At 30.8% G+C, this 21100-nt stretch overlaps 1 protein-coding gene across 2 annotated transcripts in view; it reads left to right on the plus strand.

The window, feature by feature from the left end:
- The window catches only part of PLXDC2 (plexin domain containing 2), a 463969-nt gene that overhangs the window by 368626 nt on the left and 74243 nt on the right, over positions 1-21100 (plus strand). For both annotated transcript variants that reach the window (XM_074266811.1, XM_074266812.1), the window contains exons 8-9: positions 7283-7378; positions 7614-7695. In XM_074266811.1, the coding sequence (XP_074122912.1) occupies positions 7283-7378; positions 7614-7695 (178 nt within the window). The remainder of the gene's footprint in view (positions 1-7282; positions 7379-7613; positions 7696-21100) is intronic.

Consider the following 21100-nt stretch of genomic DNA (forward strand, 5'->3'; position numbering starts at 1 on the left):
ATATTTGAACCATTTCTTAATATTTGCTCAAGAATTTGCATATTTATATTTCAATTCTTTTTCAAATTTGTAGTTAAGTGATTTTCTCCCATTTCATCTGTGTAATCATCTTGAGTAATGAGATGTTATATATCTAATTAAAAACTACCCAACAATATTCTAAATGGACAACTGTAATTTTCTTCTCAACCTGTTATTGGTAGTAGAATGATCCCAACATTCTGTGGCTGTATTTGAATTTATATGGAGCTTTGGTAAAAGTATTTACATCCTTCAGTCAATATCTTATCCTGTAAAATAAAGACATAAAACTAGTTATTTATTCTAACTTCACAATTTAAAAAAAAGTGTGATTATGTGACTCCTAAAATACAATTATGATTCATTTTAGTTATATATATGCTATATGTGTGTGTGTGTGTGTGTGTAATGTAGTTCGAATAGTTTAAATGTTGAAATTAAAAATATATTGATAACTCTTTATAAACATCAGCATATTACCATCATATGTATTGATCTTGATTATGTTAGGTGATTTTTGTACTTTATTGAAAACTACTTCATAGAGTTATAAGCTTATAGATCTAAGGGCCCCAGAGGCCATTTAACCTGACTCTTATTTTTCAAATGAGATAAGTGAGGGCATGTTGACTATGAGCTTCCAAAATTCACATATATAATGACTGTCATGGTTGGGTCATTCATTCACTTCTCCATTAAATTCATCCTTAAAACAAATAGTTTGGATTAAAATATCTCAAAGATCTTTCCTATCCATCACTAAAATTATATTAATTTAGAAATGCATAGAGGAATTAGGGGAAGAAAATGGAAGTTAGAATACTATTAGCATAGGAGATAAAAAGAAAATCAGTTTTTCTTATCATATTAAGCAATGTATTAACATCTCAGTTAGGCAATATTTTGCTTTGTGTCTTCATTTATCTAGAACAAAACTGAGAACTGAAGGAATGTCGAAAATGATTTTGAATAATGAAAAACAATATCATAAAGCCTATTCAATGAAGTTACCAGTTTTTATTCTTGAGAATTTCTCAGACTCTCACTCAAAGTTTCTTTGGTTTTATCCTACATAGAATTCTAAAAATTGTAATTAGTCCAGCACAAATCCATTCTTGAACTTAGAACCTACTAAAAATGACACATAAATATCTATACCACAAGACAGAGTGTGATAACCACAATTTATATATTTCCTTACAATGATAAAATATGGGTATTTTGTATTCTCTCATTCTTTTCTATATCTCTTCCTTTGCTGGACCAATTTTTGCTTCTTTCCTAACTTTCTTAAGTTCCAAGAGATGCCTCCATACTAATGTGATCCCTCCATAATATTTCCCATCAGTAAAAATATAAAAATTATATGAGTTCTTTTACTATGTCCAGTCTTGAAACATATTATCTAAGACAGAGAAGATATATTTAGGGCATAGTATTAAGATGTATAATTTGTATGAAGTTGTTGAGAAAATTTGTTTGTTTAATGTATAAGAATGTATTTTTTTTTTCTTTTTCATTCCTTCTCCTACCACAGTTGGGGTAGAAGTAGGATAGATAATAAATATTTCTGTTATTTTTTAATAGATTAGGAAGAGGTTATAAACAATATTCCAAGCATTTTCAGATGAAGTCCCTTTTACTTTGTTTCAAGAGACCTTTCAGAATGAGAATAATCTGTAAATGCTATAAATGTTTATAACATAAGAAAAAAAAAGCACTCAATTAAACAATTTTAAAAATAAAAAAATCCCATTGAAAAAAGCCTTAGATTATCATGTCTTATACTCAATTATGAGTTGGCTTGCTTAGAATTAAAAAATATCTCACTGCATACCTTTTTAATCATATCATCATGCCTTATGAAGAACATTTTATAAAATAGAAGCCTTTTAAGTGTTTGGATTATTTGAAGTCTTTAATGACTCTTTTTCCTAATGGGCTATGTGTCCAATGCCTATTACATCATGATTTATGATATCATAGTTTTCTTCTTCTCCATTAGATTCTTTCTGTAAATTGTTTACTTGTTTAATGACTCACTACTTCTTTCTTCCTCTCCTTTATTTTCTACCTTAATTATTATGTGGTTGATGTCTCAATAAAAGTTTCCCATATGTTTTGAAAGAGCATTTCCACATTCCTCTCTATTCTGGTGGGGGCAGTTAAGTACCCATTCATTTAACCATATTTTTTCTCATATATATGTTGAAGGAAAGAGAAAGTTTGCATAAATCGAGGGATGGAGCAGTATATTAATTTCATAAGCTGTGCAGGAAGAAAAAGAGAATGAATCTCTGGTTGGACCTTCCTTGTAAGTTGTTAAAACAAGACCTCAGGTTTATCTAGTTTCTTGCATAAGAAGAAAAGCTTAGAGGGAGGGGGAAACTCTCTCTCACCTCTGAGTGTTATGTAGAAAATCAAGCAATTAATAGGCTTTTAATAAGCACTTAAGACATGCCAGACATAGTGCTATGTTCTGGGGAGAAAGAATTTCAATCAGACCAGTGTCTGGGGTTTTTTCTTTACTGATACTTTATTTTCTTCCTAAAAAGAGATATTTCAAAAGTCTTTTGGGAAACTTTGGATTGTATTTTTGGAAGATCGGGATGGACTATGGAATGCTCTTAAGAGAAATTTCTTTTCATATTTGAAAATTAGGTGAATTGTGTAGTTGCATGATATGGTTCTTTTTACATGATAAGTACTCTGTAAATACTGTTGAAAAATGAACTGGAAAAACGTGGTGACCATTTGGAGTTCATCATTAAGCAAGAGGAATTATGTAAATAAAGAATTATTAGCACATAATTTATTTCACTGCTCAGCACTGCCTCAGTCACAGAACACTACTATATGTTTATGCATTCCCAATCTAGTATCAAAATTTGAAGAACAAGAGGGAAAAAATGGTCTGAATAAATAAGTGCTTATTTAGATATTAGCCTCCCAGGTGGGTGAAGAATGGTGTGGATAGAATGATATATGGATTATCAGGTAGCAATGTGATTTAAATATTTATTAATACTGATAAGTCACTGCCAGGAATATCCTATTGTGTTGCCTCATTATTGTCAGGAAAGTGGTATGAGCTCTTGAAAATAGTGGAGGACAATTTCAGGCCCATCTGTCTCTTCTGCAAATTCAAAAGGTGGAACTGGTGAAGAACTTTTGCCTGAGAATTGCCTTTGGAAGGCTCATCACTAATATAGCTTCAAGGTGATGTGATATTGACCATGGGAACTATTAAAGAACATATTATGGACAATCTGAGTCCATAGAAGACATAACCAAGCCAGGGAATCAGAGAAGCCAAAAGAACTGGAGTAAATGCCAATAATTCTCATTTAGGTATTATTTTACATGTTATTGCTAAGAATAATTTTTATAAAGGATGGGGTATATTGCTTAAATTGAATTGCATGTATTCCCATATGAGCGCATGGAAAATGATTGTTATTGACAGTATCTCCTGAATTTGCCAATTATGCCTTATAATTAATTCAGTAATATATGCTAGTCACAAATCTGTGATTTAAAATTAGCATTTTGTAGCACATAGCTTTAGGCTTTTTGGTTAATTAATTAGATTTTTATATGTTTGACTGTGTTACAAGGAAATTTTGGTTTTGAACAGATCCCTAATTGCTAGGTATTGGAGCAGGTCCTGATTCAATGAGATGCTACAAAAACAGTCCAAATATTCTAACCTCTGACAAGAGAGAAAGCAGTACTTTAGCTGGGTTCATTTGAAATACTAGAGCCACAGCTTTTTTTTTGTTTTAAATTAGTTGAGTCTAATTTTGAGCAAAATGTATGCCTGTATGTGTGTATATATATATATATATATATATATATATATATATATATATATATTCACCATATACATATGTATATATGTGTATGTGTACATAAATAAATAAAAGTTTACTATTTTGGCTTTAGAGCTGACTCACTGCTAATCATTATTAGTTGGCAGATACATATTTGAAATATAACAACTTACCATTTGGATTCGCTAGCTATGTAAAAACCCATTATGTTAATTTTGCTTTGTGCAAATATTGTCCCTTCCCCTAGGCTGCCACTATTCTAGAAATAACTAATAAGTATCATATCTAAAAAAAGGAAAAGACCTGTTTCATTTCATTCACTGATCCTAACACAAACAGCCTTCAAATTATTCACTATGATGATTTAGATAATGTTTGGTGGTCAGGGATTGAATTCTTTAATCCGTCATTATATGATCCCCATTATAGATCCATACAGTCTGTTAATTTCTAAAATCTAATTGTCTTGTTTATCAAAAGAAATGGTGAAGCAACATGTAGGAATTTATTGAGCTGAGAAATCTAATGATGCTAATCAATCTTTGTCTTTTCTCTCAAGACAAATATTTGAAAAGAAAAATAGATTTCCTAATACATTTGTGTAAATTTTATGTGTACCTAGGTACTCATGTGAACTCATGTCTCTTCTATTTTATTGACCTGAATATGCCCCTCGAAAATATTAGTGTCTTAATGGAGGTTTTTTTAAGTATGTATTCATAGGTTGTTGGAAATGAGAGGACCTCATTTTGCAGATATTTAAACTGAGAACTAAATGAATAAACTGATTTACTCAAAGTTATACAGCTAAAACTTTAACTCAGGCCTCCAGATTACAGATATACTCTCATCTTTCTACCACTTACCACTGAATCCAATAACATTCTTCAGAATTTGATTTTGGCTTAATGGAGATAAAACTGGCTTCGGAGTCAAGCTGAACTGGCTTCTGACACATAGTGGTTATATGGCCATAGGTCACAGCTTTCAGTCCCATAACTCTTCAATAATCTGGGAAACTTTTTAAAAATTGAAAATTATAGAATACTTTGTAATCACCTTTATTAGAGGGAATTCCCTAACTGGTAGTTCCTTCTCCTGGTGAATTGGACATGTCACTAAGGATGGCAGTTGAGAGGTGCTATCAAAAACTCAGTTGCCCATGGTCTGTGTCTGGGATTAGAATCTTTCCTTAACTGCTTCAGGTTGGGTTAAGCTTTGAGAACTTAAAACTTCATTAAGACTTTTGGAACAGTCTCTACATGAACCATATTTGTACTGTGTATGGGAATGTTAAATTATTTTATATATTTCTACAACTGACTTTTAAAGAAAAATTTATCACTTACAGAGTCCTTTCTAAATTTGATATAATTATCTTCCCAACTAGATTGTAAGTGTCTTGAAAGAAAGTCATCACATTTCTTGTAATAGTAGTTGGTATACATCTGGTAACATGGCCAGAGTAAAAATATTTATATGAGTCTAAAGTTATAATGAGGTGTACCAAAGTTCAAATTTTCCTGTTGAACTACTAACAGGATAACTCTCAGCAAATCAATTAACTTCTCATTACTCTCAGCATCTTTTTTAAGGATATTAACTTCTTTGTAAGAAATTAACATTAGTAATTCTGATATAATATAAAATTGCAAGTCTAGTTTTTCTCCTTTCAATACTTCCTATTGCTTTGTAACAGCCTATCTTCTTCATTGGAGCCATTGTTTAAATTAATTAAGGAATATTATATTATTATCATATTATATGGGTGAATATTTTGTGTACCTAGATCCACATCCAAGTTCTGAGATTGCAAAACTAGTGCTATTCCTACTATGCTACTTGCCTTCCCTAATTTATTATTTTATTATTATTATTATTTTACTTTAAAAAAATCATAAAGAAATTAAACTTTTTAAAGTTTTATATTACATTATTTATATTTAAATTATATAATAAATACTATAACAATACACAATAATATGAATAAATAATATAAATTATAAATGCTGCAAATATAATGTGTAATTAAATTTATATTGTTTTGTTGTATAGCATTTATTATATACTAAAATAAATTATGATAATACAATTATTATAGTTATTTATTATAGTACTACTTTGAAGCAAAGGTCATGCTATTTGACCTAATCCCAAGTTTTTTCAAATTTTAAGCAGGGAAAAAGTCTTAATTTCCCATAGTGGGGTCAGCTAAATGAAATAATGAATTAATTGCTAGAATTGATACTAGGAAAGCTTAGTTTCAAATCCTGCCTTGGGTACTTACTAGCTTGTGTAACTATGTAGAGGTTGTTTAACATTCATCAGGTTGTTTCCTTATCTGCAAAAGGAGTATAATAGCAGCACCTACCTCATGGGATATGTTGGGACTCAAAGGTGATAATAAATGTAAAGTGCTTTGTTAGCCTTAAAACTCTATATAAATGTTTACAATCACCATTGGCACTTTAAGAAAAGTGGTTCTTGTACAAAAATATTTATAGCAGCTCTTTTTCTGGTGGCAAGGAACTGGAAATTGAGGAACTCAGGAATGGATTGATCAAGTTATGATATTTTAATATAATGGAATACTGCTATAAAGATAAGCAGACATATTGAAAATTTGGCAAGTTTTACATGAACTGATGCAGAGTGAAGTGAGCAGAACCAGGAGAATATTGTACATAATAATGGCAACACTATTTAATGACTAACTCTTAATGACAGCAATTCTCAGCTATACAGTGGTCCAAAACAATATTGAAGGAAAATTTCTATTCAGAAAGAACATTTGAAATCTGAATATAGATTGAATCATACTATTTTTATTTTCTTTATTTTTGTGAGCTATTTTTGTTCTGCTTTTTCCCCACCACACAACTTATGTGAAAATATGTTTTGCATGGTTCCACTTATATAATCTATATTAAATTGCTTACCATCTTAGGGAAAGAAGGAGAGAGGGAGGAAAATTTGGAACTAAAAAATTTTAAATCCATCTGAAATTTTTTTTTTAAATGAAATTTAGAAAAAACATAAAAAAGAAGCTTGGAAGCTTAGAACTATTGCCATTATATTTTAGCCTCAGTTGTCAAAATCTCTTGGAGAAAAATCTAAGAAAGCAAGAATCTGTTATATGATATAATTGAGGAAAATAAACTATTAGTATTCTACCTAAATACATTTGTAAGCTATTTGAGACTCTGCTCAGAATTTAAACAAATTTCTTACTGAAAAAAGGCTCCTGAAATAATTCTTAAGAGACCAAATAGATAAAGACTTTGACTTAAATGTATAACAGATGGAAATTAGTGTAATTTCTATATTCCTTGACTATTTTGTGAGACATAGTTTGCTTAGAAAAAACATTCAGAAATTTTGTTTTGTTTTTCTTTTCACAATTCCCTGTATTTTTTTTTTTGTGGCAGATGTTCGAAGGAGAACAATTTATGAATACCACCGGGTAGAGCTCCAAATGGGGAAGATTACCAATATATCAGCTGTGGAGATGACCCCACTACCTAGTAAGTTACCTCTCTAAGTGAATGAATGGAGAAAAGATTGTTAAACATAAAGTTCTGACATTTCTCAGGGTTCTTTGAGAAATCAAATTAACACCTTCTAACCCTATACCAGAGTTCCAGAGATATTTTGACCTATTGAATATATTCATGAGGTATTTTTTCCTATGAAAGGTAGTTGTTATTAAAATATACAAATATGTTTTTGACACTTTCCTCTCTTGTATTTTATTTTTAGCTTGCCTCCAGTTTAATAGCTGTGGACCTTGTGTTTCTTCTCAGATTGGGTTCAATTGTAGCTGGTGTAGCAAACTCCAAAGGTAACAAAATAAACAAAATCAGGTTTCTGCATTCTTGTGAGAGTTTAAATGTATGTTATGGCACTGAATTTTATGTTTAGGAATTTGTGCATTTAGTAAAACCCTATGTTGAAAGACCAAATATAGTGAGGAAAGAAAATCTGCAATTTAATTAACCAGCAATTTAACTAATTACTTTCTGGAGTCATCTAAGGACAGTATATTAGTACAGAGAATATCCATTTGAGGAAATCTCCCCCCTCCCTTACCAACGCTGATTATTACCTTCTCTTAAACTTATATAGTCTTAGAGAGTTACCTAAGCATCTTCTTAAGATACAGCTGAAATAAGCCAATTTTTATTGCTATCATTAAGCTACAGAAAAGATAGTTCTCCTTTGTTAAATTAAAAACTGAAATATTCATAAAATATATGTCATATTCATTAAATTAAAAAAAAAACACTCTGGAAGGAGATAACACAATTCAGGAATTTGCTACTATCCTCAAAGGAACTGTCCAGGAACAGTTCAAGAGCTTCCCATGTGTAAAAAAGAACATGGCAACTGTGCTCTTTATAAAGGATTTTTCACCTCCTGACCTTGTAGAACCATGTAGCATTCTAAAGAAAACTATATTAACAGTAAGATTTTTTCCTTGTTGAATGAATTTGTGGATGACATCCAAGAATTTGCGAGCAAGGTTTCAGTTTATTGGGGTTACTTTTTTTTTTCTTTTTGTAGAAATTAAAGAAGTCATCATTTTTTGTTTATACCCGTATGACTTTCACATATTTATTGGCTTTTGTTACCAGACTTTTTTTTTCAAACAACACCGAAAAGAAATAAAAATCTGTTTTAAAATTATAATTATGATAGAATTTTAGTTACTAATAACAATAATAAAAATATCCTTTATCAGACTGCCACAATAGAGACAGTGATGGACTTGTAATAAGGAAGTACTGTATCCAAATCTAACTTCAGACACTAGCTGTGTGATTCTAGGGAAGTCATTTAATGTCTGCTGACTCAGTTTCCCCTATGTACATTAAGAATAATAATCACACTTAAAACCAGTTGTGAAGATAAGATAATATTTGTGAAATGCTCTGCAAATATTAAGGTGCCATTCAAATGCTAGTTATTGTTATTACTGGCTATTATTATTATGGTCTATTAACATTTTCACTTCATTTTCTGTTAAAAAATTGGCTTGATATACTTTTTAAACAGAGATGATCAGAGATGATGGGCTCATATTTGACTAGGCATATTCTTTTTTTTTTTTTTTTTTTTTTTTTTTACTTTCTTCAGTTTATGCCATATTAGAGAAATTACTGTCCAGGGTTAGAGGTGCTATCTGCAGCAGATTGAAAGCTACTGACCCAGTTAGGAATCAAATACTGGCCTCATTGGCTCCACATTCTACACAACTGACCTACAGGGCTGAGACTTAAATTATACAACTCACTCGTGTCAGAGAGAATTTTATTGTCAGCAATGAATGAAAAGAGAGGGAATTGTAAAATCTGCTTATTCTCTAAAGAGGAATAGGGCAGACACATTAAGCAGTTAATTAAGGAGACTTTGTATTTTCCATTATGATCATTGTGAGTTCAATATGATTTTGCTGCTGCATTTGCAGCAAGGAGAAATGGGGAATGAAGGCAAGTCCAGTTCATCATCAGTGACAGCTGGGCTCTCTAAGATTTATGAAACATTCTTCATTTCCTGGCCCACTGTAACATTCTGAGTAAAACTGTATTGACCATAATTCAAACTACAATTATATTTTCTGTCCTTTAAATTACGGTCAGTAATTTTGTTTTTGGAAACAATTCTGAAATAATAGCTCATTAGCCTTTTTAAAAGTGCAATTTGATTTAATATAGTTTAACCATATTTGACAAATAGTTTTGGGAGCTAGTATGAAATTAAGGCCTTGGGATTATTTATATTTTGATTTTCTTGAATTGCCTCCTGATTTTCCTTTATTTTCTAGTTCATTACAAACTAACTTCATTTGATTACCAAAGAGAGCTAAATATTGCATAATCTTAATAGTTGTGTTGTAATGATGCTTTGTGGGTCGCTATGCCAAAAGCCCTTTAAAACCCTTCTTTAATGGATAATTTTAGCATGATATGTCTCCACATATAGTTAACCTTGTTCTTGGAAATTAGTAAGATTGCTTTAAGACAGCCTTTGAAAACTTGTTGTTACTTCTATGTTAGATTGTAATACCACAGAATATCTATTAGGAAGTAATTTTTCATAATATGAATGGTGTCCTAAAAATTCAGCTTAAAAAAACACAATGGACTTATAGGCACTAATGGTTAAATATAACACTTGTGTGACAAACCAATTTCACAAACTTTCTGAATGATTTTGTGTATAGTGTTTTTTGTTTGTTTTGTTTTTGGAAATATGTTTTCTCAGGTAAGAAAAGGAAATGATGCACATGAGTTATAAGAAAAAGGAGCTCAATGTTTCATATTTTCTTTTCATTCTTAAATAAAAGTATTTGAATATATTATCTTAGAGAAAAATATCAAGCTCTGCAACTTTATAATTATCATGAAATTATTGTATAAAATGAAAAAATAGAATTTAAGGAAGCTATATCTTTCAGGTAATAGGAAATAGTGATGAAAGGAATTAAATCTCATTAGTAATTTTAAACATGATTTTTCAGTATTTTGTCATATGAAATCTTATGAAGATACAAACACAAAATAAAAGTTCAACTAGAAAAAAATCAAAATCTTTAGGAGGCTAATTACATATGTATTGAATCATGTTAATTAATTGGTTTATCTATGGCTCATTGCACTTTTGTTCTTCTTAATTTCCCTACTGCATTTTATTAATTTCTTCTTAGACTTGGGGCTTAAAGAATTGTTTTACTGCCAAACAGCATTTCCATGAATTTAATATATTTCTTAGAAAAATCAATAAAATGAAAGAAGTATTATCCTAAGTGGTTCAAATTTTGTGCCCTCACATTCTTCTTTCTGGAAGTTTCTTCTTTCCTGTGTTTTTCTATGGATGAAGATCAGTAAGTGTTGATTATCATAAGGTGAAGTTAAGTTCTCTGGAGGAAAAGACATTTTTGATCCATTCTCAGGGAAAAGAAAATAATTGTATTCTGCTTTTGTAGAGCTCTACCCACACAAATTCATAATAAGAACTTAGTTTTAGTGATTTAAAACTAAAATGCCTAAAATTCATTTTAAAACTATGCTTAGACACTAGACACAATTCTATAAATTATGATATATATATATATATATTTTTTTTTTTAGTGATAAATTAAAGTTCCCTTTAAGAGATGTTCCATTTTCATTGTATTTTCAAAATTATCTTAAAAATAAAAATGAGTCATGCTTGGTAAAATTAGTAAAGATTAGATGGAAAAAAAATGCAAATAACCTTGAACATGAGAGGCAAATTGCCAGACTTGAGAGCCAGAAAGACCTGGCAATGCATTCTGTTTCTGTCATATTCCCTAGCTATAGGATTCTGGAGACTTCACTTCACATGTCAAATTTAAGGCAACATTGTAAAGGGCTGAATCTCTTGAGTTAAGGCACTGAGGTCTGAACAATTGAATACTTAAGGCCTTCCCACTATCCTGTGCTGGCCCAATTGTTTGGTGTATACAGACAATTGTTGGAGGGACTAAGGGTGGAGGAAGACTAGCCAGAGTCACTTCTGGGTGGGGAGCAAAGAGGTGAGGTCGTGGAGATCCTGAACGTCCATTCCCTTCACTTCTACCACTAAGACCAAGAATAAAGACCAAGGACTTTTGCTTATCCTTACACTGGCTGATTCTAAGGTATCCAGGGTACTTGGTCATCACACAATATTCTAAAAATCATGGAGGATTTGTAGTGATCTGCATTGTTGGAAGTTATTTTCACACTTAGAATTCCCTGCATTAATGAAATCATGCTCTGAACTGAACTAAGAATATAGAAACATGAAATAAGCACTTTCCTATACTTTGTATTTATAATTAATAAAACATTTATTTTATTTTCTAAAGAAAAATACTCATTCTTCCATTGCACACTTTCTATAAGATGGAAAAGTTACATAGCCCAAATATTCTTTCTTCATTGACAGCTCTACCAATACAGTTTAACTTTTTTTTCTCTTCTTTTGATGTCTGTGTCTTTAGAAATGTTCGCACTGCTGAGTCTGATAATATATTCTGTCTGTGTATCTGTGTATAAACAAAGTAAAATGGGAAAATGAAGCCGTTATGCAAATAATTGAGAGAAACAAAACAATGTAAAACACAACAATCACCCAAAAAGGAAGGGCTAAATTGCCCATTATGTTTTTTTTTTTTTTTTTTCATTCACTGCATAATTTCTTAGCATCCCTCTGGAGTTTACCCATGTAAATGACACTATTATGTATAGGAAATAGAGATCGAAAAGTAGAGTTGAATTATGTGTGTATATGAACATATGTGTGAGGATATGTATATTGATGTATATGATGCATATGGTGGGTATGAGGATGTTTTTATTGTTGGTTCAGTGGTACCCAATTCTTTGTGACCTCACTTGGGGTTTTCCTAGCAAAGATATTGGAGTACTTTTGCCATTTCCTTCTCCAGTTCGTTTTGATGAAACTGAGATGAGGAAACTGAGTTAAATGATCTCTCCAGTGTTAACAAGCTAGTGAGTGTCCAAGGCTAGGTTTAGAATTTGGATCTTCTTGATTCCAAGTCTGATGCTCTATGTACTATACCATTTAGCAGCCCTATATACCATATGTATTCTATAACTATATTTACGTATATACTAGACATTAGTGGGGATAGTTTTTGCATATTTTCATAATTTGGTCTAATAAATATTAAATGATGACAATAATGAAATATTCAAAATATAGCCAATTCCATAATTGAAACATCTATGATAAAGCAATAAATATTTGTGATAACCTTACTAGCATCAAAAATTGCTTTTAAAAAAATTGGAATGGTTCAAAAGTCAAAATCCCCTTTAGCATGTCTGCTTTATCATACTTTCTAACTTATTTTTGTTCATTTTCCTCTGTTGCCTGGCCTACCAGATAATTCACTTTGGGGATTTTAATGCCCCTTTTCATTAAAATAGTTCATCTGATGTTTATTTGTTTAGTAAAGTCCTTTCAAGTTATGTCAAAGATATAGTAAATAATTATATAACATGCGAGTTATATAAAACATAGCATTAGAAATATCCCTAGAGAAAATATTGCTTCTTAGGTAGACATGATCAATTTTGCAGATGATACATCCAAACTAAATTTTGAAAAAAATTAAAGAAAAACTTGGATTTCTTATATTACTTTCATTATTAAATGTGATATTCATATATTCTAAATTTCCTAGATCAGTTTGGCTTTCAAAGAGTTGGCTCCTTTCTTACAAATAGAAAACCATTCAAAATATCTATTACATGTTGAATGAATCCATAAACAAGTTCTTACTTAAACACCTACTATGTCAGGCACTGTTCTACACATGAGAAACAAATGTACGAAAAATAAAACAACTCAGATTTTCTAGGAACTTATTTTCTAATGATGAGACAAGTACATTATAGAAATATATCCAGCATTAATATTAAGGTAAAATGCAAAAATGCACAAAGTAGTTAAATACAAGGTAGTTTGGAAAAAAGAATAGGAGTAGTTGGGAGTATCTAGAACTATTCAAGCAAAAGATTGTGTTTAGGCTGAATCCTAAAGGAAGGGATGAATGGGTTGTATGAGATGGACTCAAAGAGGAAGTTTTGCTTTCCCAGATGTATGATATAGCCAATATTAATTTACAGACAGAGGAGATAGAGTAGAACATGTGAAGAACAGAGAGAATGCCAAATTGACTAGACAGAATATTAGAGGGGAAGCAGTATACAAGAGAGATTAAATACTAATTTAGTAGGGATTTAGAAGCTTAAAAGAATATTCTAGAGGCAATAGAGAATACTATAGTTAATTGAGTAGAGAAGCCATTTGACCTATTTAAGGAACATTTATTTACTAGCATTATATAAACTTGACTGGAGCCCTTAGAATTGAGAGGAGGTTTTACTGGGAAAAGACAGTGAATTCATATTTAAATATGTAGATATTAGGATGTTTCTAAAACATTTGATTTAGTGTGATCAATAGACAATTAGGGATTTGGAATTAAAATTCCTAGGAGAAACTGAATATTCATATCTATTAACATGGAGGTATTAATTAACTGTCCAGCAAGTGATGTGATTACCAAATAGAAAAAGAGATGGAGAAGAGAAGAACCTAAAAAAAGAATCTGTGTAATGATCCATAGTTAGAAGGTATGATATAAAATATAAATAAAATTTAAATAATGATATAAATAAAGCAAAGGGGAATTGAAATGGATTGAGCTGTCAAACAATGGACAAGTTAACTAGTTTCATAATAATCCAGTGAGGATGGAGTAACCAGGAGGAAAGGATGATCAGCAGTGTCTCATAAAGTGGTCAAAATAGATTTAATATTGAAAATGACATATTTGGAAATTCAGAGATAATTGGCAATTCTCAAGAGAATATATTCTGTTGAGAGGTAAAAAAAAATTCACAAATTTAAGGACTGAGGAGCAAAGAAAAAAAAAACAATGCAAGAAGTGAATGGGATTAGGTTTTTCAAGAATTTTGGCTGAGATTAGATATATGACACTAGTTTGAGGGAATAGGATCCAGAAGAAAGTTTTTTTTTTAATGTTTTGTTTTTTGCTATGTTTCAGATTTTGGAACTATTCTTCTAAGTTACACTTAAACACTGATGGGTCCCCAGAGTGCACTCCCCCCCCCAATTCTAAGGGACCTTTAAGGGGAGAAGGAGTTGCTTTCTCTAATGTTGTTTCTCATGAATTCACATTTTTGTGCTTTTCTTTATGATTATCAGTTGAAATCTATTAATGAGCCAGACTTAGAATTTAATAGAGTGTATTGACTAAAGTGGTATGGTAATAACTAATACCAATCTTCTCTTCCCCAAAAAATCTCTATTACATAATCTCCCATCAGATTTCACAATTTAAAAAATCATTTGTAACTTTATATTGAGTTTTAATTTGTTCAGAAGATTTAAAATCCAATGTGAGAAGAAAGGGAGGCACCAAGTATTGGGGGCTTTCTCAAGGAATTTAGCTGGGAAAAGGAGAGATAGAGGATGACAGCTAAAGGTGATGATAAAATTAAAGGGATTGTTATTTTTGTTTTTATTTTTTTAGGATGAGGGAAATATGCATGTATTTATAGGAAGCAATCAGATGGGAAAACTTTAATATTGGCTAGACAGAGTGATAGGGTAGGGCTATAGAGGCCATTATTTCAGTCTAATAGATAAGGTTGTTAATGATCCTTTTCATTGGAAAGGCCAAATTATAAAGTTCAGATGAGTTATGAATCTTAAAAATGTAAACTTATTTACTTAACAAAAATTAGATTTTATGCTATTCCTTCAAGTTCAAGTCCACAAAAAAATAGATATATTCTATTCGATGTGATGAATTGGAATACTTTAGCATTGCAGTAGCCAGTTATGAATGACAAAGTGAGAGAAAACAGCTGATGTTATTTATTATTAGCAAACAAACAAAATGTTTAGTTTTTTTTTAAATCAGCATAAATGAGAAAATAGAGGAGACTTCAAAAATCATTGCCAATTATGAAAAAGGTCTTAAGTAACCCACTTCTCCACCCTCCCTAATGACATCCCTTCCTTTCCATCTTTTCCACTTAGTAGCCACTAAGTGGCATAAAGTTCATTACATGTGACATTTTGCCAAGTGTTTTTCCTCTTGGACTCTTATACTCCAGTCTCTAAAATGAAGGAAATATGTTACATATTTTTTAAGATCCCTTTCAATTCTGTCTATGACTTTTACCTCTCAGTTTTTTCATCTTTAAAAATCTGGATGATTATAATAACTGTAATATTTGCCTTTTTATTAGATTGATGATAAAGCAAGATTATAAACATAAATATATGAATTGTAAGTCTCAAGTATTGTAATTATGTGACACATCCTTCCAGAATAGCATCAAAAACTTGGGTGGTTTCTGAAAATATCATAATCACAAACACAAAAATTAAGTATATAAGAACCCCTTGGTGGTTTGTGTTTCAATATCATTTCAAGACCACTCCTATCTCATTTATACACTAAAACTTTATTAAAAACATTATCTCCATTTGATATATCAGATTATTATTAAAAACATGTTGTTCCTAAAATACAAATAGATTGTTATCAGAATAGAAGATTATGGATTATAAAGTGATAAAAAATTCATTTCCTCAATTTATCTCTCTAGATTAAAAAATAAAAGCATACAATTTTGAAGATGTGGTAGCATTATCAAGTTACAAAAAATTTTAATTTTGAAGTTTCGTATAATCTGTTTCAATATTATCCAAATAATATCAATGATTTAAGTTCAGAAGAACTTAATGCTTTTAATTAACTTTTTATTTAAAAATTCTTTATTTGGATTTGCATCATATATTATGTTTGTTTTATTGCACATAACTTTAGAAGTAGTCTTTTAAAATATCATAAATGAGGTAAATGGGAAAAAAAAAACTTTGCAGTACATTTCTTGATAAGTCTCATTTCTAAGATTTATAAGCAGCTGACTAAAACTGAAAAGCATACTCTTCAAGTGCTAAGTGGTCTTCAAATTCCTCAAAGGATAGAAATGTATTTTTTTCAGTGAAAGAAATCTAACCTGTCTATAGATACAGGAGAAAAAAATGTTCCAAATAATTAAAAAATGAAGAAATAGAAATTAAAATCACTTTGAGAATTTACCTCAGACCTATCTATTAGATTCATAAAAATTGACCAAAAATAATCAATTTGGAGTAGAATGTGAGAAAACAGGTAAATTCTAGTGCTAGTGGTACCGTAAACAGGTCCAACAATTCTGTGAAACAATTTGGAACTGTTAAACATTATTAAAGTGTTAAACCTTTGACCCAGCAATACTATTAAAGGATCCATAGTACCAAATATTTATGCAACCTTTTTGTGTGATGACAAAAAAAAAAAAAAATTGGAAATTGAGGGTATCCCTTTGTATGGGACTAACCAGACAAGTTATAGTGTACAAAAGTGATTATACTATTATAGTACTATTGTAACATAAAAAAAAAATTATGGAAAGGATGGTTTCAGAGATACTTGAGAAGACTTAGATGAGCTGAAACAAAGTAAAGTGAACAGAACCAGAAAAATAAATCATATAATAGCAACTTTATTTTAAAGACAAACAATCTGTCAATACAGAAGCAACTATAAGTTTTCATGGTAACATGTTACCTATCTTAACATAAGAGAAATAAAAGACTCAGTTCAGATTGAAAAATACAAATAGATATTCATATAAATGTAGTTATATCTATGCCTACATATATACATATAATATATATGTATTATATATATATATATATACATACATGTGTTGATATATATGTGTGTACATGTACACATATAAATACACACACATATATATTTCTTTCTTTTATATTTTTCTTACTGAGTTGGGGTAAGGAAACAGAAGAAAAAAAAGCAGATTTTCATTATTTAAAAATTGGAAATTAATTTTAAATAATGTATAGCTTGACTTTACAAATACCTTATTTGAATCCCACCACCCCTCTGGAAAGTAGGTATTATTATGATACCTGTTTTGGAGATGAGAAACTTGAGATAGTGTAGTGACATATGTGGAGTCAAGTAAAGGTTTATGGTAGGTTTTGAATTTATTTAGAATATTGGTAAATATGAAACCTATACAAAATTAAGAAAAAAGCCTTTTGCAGTGGTCCAAAATCACACTGACTATTCTTTGGGATAAACCCCAGCTCCTCATAGAGGGGGTAGCCCTTGATTTGGTACTCAAAGTGCTTTGGGATTAAAAAGGCTCCTCTTTGTGTAAAGCCAATTGACATCATGGTGTTTTTGCTTAGGATCAGGATTTTGTAAATGAAGGAAAAATAATACGTTTGCATGAAATATGCAACAGTTCTTTTATAGATATGGATATTTGTTGTGGTACAACAATACCTGATGTCACTTTTCCTATTACCAGAAGTAGGATTTTAAAAGACTATCATCAGGGCTGCCCATAGAGGATGAATTCTGTATTACTTAAAGAGAAAAAATATAGAAGTTTAAAAGGTTTTTCTAGGAGGGGAAAATAACCATTGCTAAACTTCTAGGCTCCATTTATTGCTCTGGAAGGATGTAATTTGGCTTTCTGGTTCCATATATCCTAGAAGAATGTAATTCTTCCATTCCAAATAACAATTGAAGAAGTTTTTTGGTCTTGGCTTCCCTAAGTGTTGTAATCAGTTGGTTTCTTGGCAATGGGCCAGTTTTGAAGATAGACATAAATGCAATTTAGAAGCCTGATTGTTATTTTCTGAACGTTAAATATATTTGGACATAGTCTCTGGGTAATGATGGCAGTAATTCCCACCTGAAATATTGAGGTTTTGCTTCAAGTTTTCTTTGATTTTTGAGCCAGAAAATCATGTCTGTTTTTAATCTGTACATCATTTGGCAAACTTGCTTGATAAAATCACAAGAATTAATTAACATCACATCTGTTTATGTCCTCTCTTTCAGGTTATCCAAGTGATTCTGAAAGTTTCTTTATTCATTATCCAGATGTGATGCCCTTTCTTTAGATTGCTATGTTTTAAGAAGTTGGAGGGGAAAAATTAAAAGTGCAGTTTTGGCGGTAGATAGCATGTTCCATTCCCACTACTTGTTTGCATTAATAAAATAATGAGTTCCCCTGAAAATAATTAAGAGTTAATTGCCCAAGAATGAAATTGCATTTGTTCAATTTAAGAACAGTAGGCATTAAATTAGCATGGGAAATATGGTGTGGAAATGGCAAGGGAATAAAAATTGGATAAAACAAAATTTGCTGTATGCTCAGGTTCTGGAAATTTTAACTTGTGCGTGGCATATTATGAAAGTCTAGACTTATAATCAATGTGATTATAATGTTGATTTTTTGGGTAATATTCAAATAATATATAGACTATGTAATAAGAAGTTGAAAAAAAAAGACATATGATAGAAGGAAGAGTAGTTTTTAGCTATGTTGCCTGGTAGGTATACAGCCTTCAAAAAGAGGAAGTAATGAAAAACATTTTCCTAACAAAACAGTACTTTCAAAGTTTGTGCAATAAAGCATCATTACATTATTTTCTATCTTTCATAATTGTGATAATACCTGTTCCTATGAATTAAAAAAGGGAAAGGGTTACAGTACTGCTTAATATTTGACATGAAAATCCCAATTTTTCTTTTAGGGTTTTTGATTTTTATGCATACCCTTCCCATTAAGATAGCCTGGCAAAAGATGTCATGGAAAGAATGCTGTAGCTAGAGATGTCAAAGTCCAGGTCAGAGGGCCATCAACTGCCTGCAAAATCCCTAGAATGGCCTAAATAATAGGAAATTGGGAATATTTACCAAAATAATTAAAAACACAATACAACATAGATAATATTGAATTGTGGTTTTATATTTCAACATCCAGCCTCAGAGATTGGTTTCTTCTTATGTCTGTCACTGCTATAGAGAATATTTATAAGTAAAAAAAACTCTAGACAACAGCATCTAGAAGTTGAGAGATGAGCTCTAATATAATTATTAATATCCATTCAATATTTCAAAATCCCTTTGATTTTTTCAGTATTTATGTTCCCTTCACTGAAGCAAATGATGATCTCTTTATGACATATTAGATGGTCTTCAAGGATTATTAATCTGTATCTTCTGTTTGCATAGCTTTGGAGCACCCAGAGTTGTCTCCATGATATGGGGCAGTGTCAGAATGGGATTTAAGTGAAGGTTAATTATTTAGTAGTGGGATCTCACTGCCATAACATTTCTTTCCACTGGACAGATTACTACTTCTCTGCATCTTCCTTTCCAGAGCAATTTTTTTAAAAAAGCTTTTCATAAATCTTCCATAGAATATTCACTCAGTGAGTTCTGCTGACAGTTATTTGACCTACAAAGGTTACCAAAGTCCCTACAAAGGCAACTGCTTAATATTGAGGAAGACCTGGATTCAAATATGGCGGTTTGAGCCTAGGGAAGTCATTGAGTGACTTGGTCTCCAGATAAAACTTTTAAGATTATAATTTACAGAGAAGAATCCAGTTTTTCTTGGTTAAGTAGTTAATTTAACCAGTAGTTCCCATGCCAGTGAATTCATAGGTCTGTTCTCTATCCATATATTCATCAAAGTACCACTTAGACTACAATAATGTAATAAAAATAGCTGCCATATTCAAAGTTTCAATAATATCACAATTGCATAGATCATTTACTTGTATCACAATTGGATAATACTGGAAAGCAGGAAGAAAACCAGAAGTAAAATTTATTGAAGTTCGAAGCATAGTCGCTAAAACTTTTAGATATACAACAATCCACTAAAGACACAAGGATGAAAATCATTTGATTAAAAGCTTGGTAATAGATTGCATGTATCAAATATCCCAGAGACCACTATAGATATGGTTAGGTATTACCATCAACTTAGATTCAAGAAATAAATCTCAATTGAATCTCAAATGAATCACAAAGGCTTGGGATATAGAGGTGTTTCCATCAGTCATTGAAGGGAAAAAGACAGAAAAAACAAATAGAGAATTATGACATAAAATAAGAGAAATAAATGCATTCAAAAGCAAAAAAAAAATGGAATTATATGGTTTTCTTCCCGGATAAGACAATAAAAATTGGAAGTTTGTGAATTTATAATTATAATTTGCTGTAATTCAGTTGTATGAGTATATTCTATGTGAGAAGCATTGTGGACACACAAACAGACTTAAACCATATTTGTCCCCCAGCAGCTTACAATTTATTGAGGGAATTAACATATAAAGAGGTAAATTCACAATAATGTATTATATTATTAATTGATTTTGGCTTAACTGAAAATAAGACTGATTTTCATTTCATACCAATTCTTTTCTTTTCTCATCATCTATATGCTGTTTATTTTCCTGTAAATCTGGGCATAATGAAGGAACGAACTAGTTCTCATGGTTGCCATGTGGTGACCAATATATTTTTCTTTGTAAATTGCACACATCAGGTATTTGTTCTTGTACCTCTATATGTAACCAGAGATCTAAGGGTGATGCAGACTTTAGGAAGAATAAGAGGGTAGAACACTCTCCAGACCTGCTCCACAGATATATCCTATCTAACTGTGATTAACCAGCAAAAATGCCAAGATGGTAATAACTAGTCTTGATCTGTTGACTTTTAGAAGGAATATTCTCCTCAATACATATAGGTTATCCTTTCCAGATTTTGGGTTTATGAGCTTACTTTC

Source organism: Sminthopsis crassicaudata, chromosome 5, assembly GCF_048593235.1.
Source record: "Sminthopsis crassicaudata isolate SCR6 chromosome 5, ASM4859323v1, whole genome shotgun sequence".
NCBI classification, from domain to species: Eukaryota; Metazoa; Chordata; class Mammalia; order Dasyuromorphia; family Dasyuridae; genus Sminthopsis; species Sminthopsis crassicaudata.